This window comes from Morone saxatilis, unplaced genomic scaffold, assembly GCF_004916995.1.
Source record: "Morone saxatilis isolate NCDOM2014 unplaced genomic scaffold, NCSU_SB_2.0 Contig17, whole genome shotgun sequence".
Classification (NCBI taxonomy): Eukaryota; Metazoa; Chordata; class Actinopteri; family Moronidae; genus Morone; species Morone saxatilis.
The window spans coordinates 15,102,647-15,105,150 of NW_023339729.1; the positions used below are offsets into that span (position 1 = coordinate 15,102,647).

A 2,504-nucleotide genomic window follows, 5' to 3' on the forward strand; every position below is an offset into this window, starting at 1 on the left:
TCTACATACTATCAAACCAGCAAGCAACTTTTTGTGAATTGTTGTCCATCCTTTGATGTAGTCAGAGGTAAGATTCATACTGCATACTATGTGTGTTTTTAAAAATAATAATTCTCATTGGCATCTTCTGTATAAAGACCAGGCAATCAGCAGTCAGAGACCCAACAACTATGAAGTGTGGTCACAGGCCAGCGCTGAGCTGTGTGGAGAATTTTCACACTGTGCTAATGCTAATTAAATGAGTTCTCTACTTTGGTTGGTGCAGTTAACAATCTCGGCCTCTGGGGGGCAGTGATGCGGTTTAACGCGGCGCAGTTGCCGTCGAATAGACCCGCAGAAGAAGACGCCGAAGGAGAGACAAGAGGAAGAAAATGACAGGGCGCGCAAAAAGAAAACCCAAATCCAGCAAGGTAATATTATACCGTCTTTGTACCGCCCCTGTGGAGCTGCACAAATGTCCGTTTAAAGCGCGGTTTGACCGGGCAAGGAGCTGTGCTGCCCGTGGTTACAATGGCGACAGAGGCAACTTGTGTTAAACGCTGTGGGCAGAAGTGTTGGGCACGCTGTCTGAGCAGCAGCGGTCAGACGACAACATGGCAGCAGCACCGCGACGCTGCTCCTTCATTGATGTTCACGACTGTCTACACACCATTGGCTGTGTTTCACCACAATGTCTCGATGCTGTTTGTAATGTCGCTACACGTTAGTCACGTTGAGTCGTGGACTATGTCAGTCTTTTTTAGCCATGTATCGCTCGCAGGCTGTTTTGAAGAACGGGTCTGTGTCTTTATTTGATTCGTGGTTTGATCTCACAAAGGCAATAAATCAGTGCCACGCAAAGGTTGCACTCAGCTGTTAATACATATTTTAATATATATTTGTGTGTGTGTGTGTGTCTCCTTTACATCCCTCTGCCCCCGGTACAAAATACAAAGCACTGAACACAGCTTATATGTATAAGGCCTAATATGATCTTAATGCAATGCAGCTGTCTTTGTATTTACACCAACACAACAACCTTTTAATAAATCTGTCTATGTGGGTTATATTCGGGCTTTGTTTACACTGTTTAGGAATTGTGTCGTTTCACCTTGATGGAGGCTGTGGTTTGTGATGCTGTTAGGTATTTGTGTGTATTTCTCATTTAACACAGATTTAAAAAACACTATCATCAACATTAACCTTCCTTTACAACCAGACTCACTGTGAGGAAGTGAGGGATGGTGATCTACACCTGGGTGAATGTAGGTGTCACTGAAATATCTTCTATTCAAACACACCTCCTCCCAATCTCTGTCTGCAGTTATTATATTCTATATTGTAATATATAATATATGTATATATCTTCCAGTAAATCAAGTTTTAGTTTTGTAGATTTGGGAGATATGTTTGTTTTTTAGTCTTCTGTTATTTGTAATGTTAATGAAATACCTTTTATTTTCTTCCATTCCCCGTGTCTCATCACATAATGCAGAATTTGAATATATATATATCCCTCATAGGTATATCAAACTTCTCCAGAAATCCATCCATTAAATGATCAATAGTGACCAGCCTTGCACCTGGCTATCATTTTAAACCATTATTCCACACAGACAGATAAAAAAAAAGTGTTATTTGTTATTAACTCTTGACATAGAAATCAAGCCGGTCCCTTACCAATTCCTACACCAAGTAGTGGTCGACCAATATAGGTTTTTCGATGGCTAATGTCGATATTTAGACAGCAAGGTGGCTGATGGCCGATCTGTAATCAGTGATATCAACGGGGTGATTGATAATATTTTAAAACGCCAATACAGTTCAATTTATTGTCGGCCTGTTGTATTAAAATGCATTAGTTGTAGTTTGGTATATCAAAATAACAACAAGAGGCTGTATAACACATTTGTTTCTTCTACAATACATTTCTTTAGGAATCGGGTACAGGCAATGGGGAGGTGAAGAAAGCCCGTACTGACGAATCTAAAGCTGCACCACTGTCAGAGGTGGATTCAGTTAAGCGTGAGGAGATCATGCAGCTGTACAAGCTTCAAATGCCAGAGGATCTGTACCACTTCTGGGACTTCTGCAAGGAGCTTTGTCCTGACAGCCCCTGTGGTATGCTGCTTACACTAACAGTGTATATTCTACAATACTGATAGGACAGAAGGCGTGTCTGACATTTAATCAATGTTTCTGTCTGTAGACAGAGAAAACACAGGATGAACCCAAAGGAAAGTCTGGGGGGTTGGGTTAGATGCACAAATGCTCTAAGAGACCACTTGAAAAAAATACACAGTAGCAGCCCAACATTTAAGGAAACCTGCTGACCAGACTTTACTCAAGTGTCTTTGTTAGATTTTCCTTTTATTATTTGTCAGTTTTGCTTTGAGAAGCACATTTATGGTCTGGAGTTGTGCTTTTCATTGTAAGTACTGCCAGTTAATGTCAGTCTAAACAGCACTGCTGTTTAATGTACCATATAAGCAGGCTATAATCATTTCAGAATCAGAAATACTTTA

The 2,504-nt window shown here is 40.7% G+C and overlaps 1 protein-coding gene across 1 annotated transcript in view; it reads left to right on the forward strand.

The window, feature by feature from the left end:
* The first annotated feature begins 294 nt into the window (after positions 1-294).
* LOC118327648 (histone PARylation factor 1) overlaps positions 295-2,504 on the forward strand; it is a 5,169-nt gene continuing 2,959 nt past the window's right edge. The window contains 3 exon segments of the mRNA XM_035661080.1: positions 295-325; positions 328-410; positions 1,917-2,100. Coding sequence (XP_035516973.1) covers positions 295-325; positions 328-410; positions 1,917-2,100 — 298 coding nt within the window.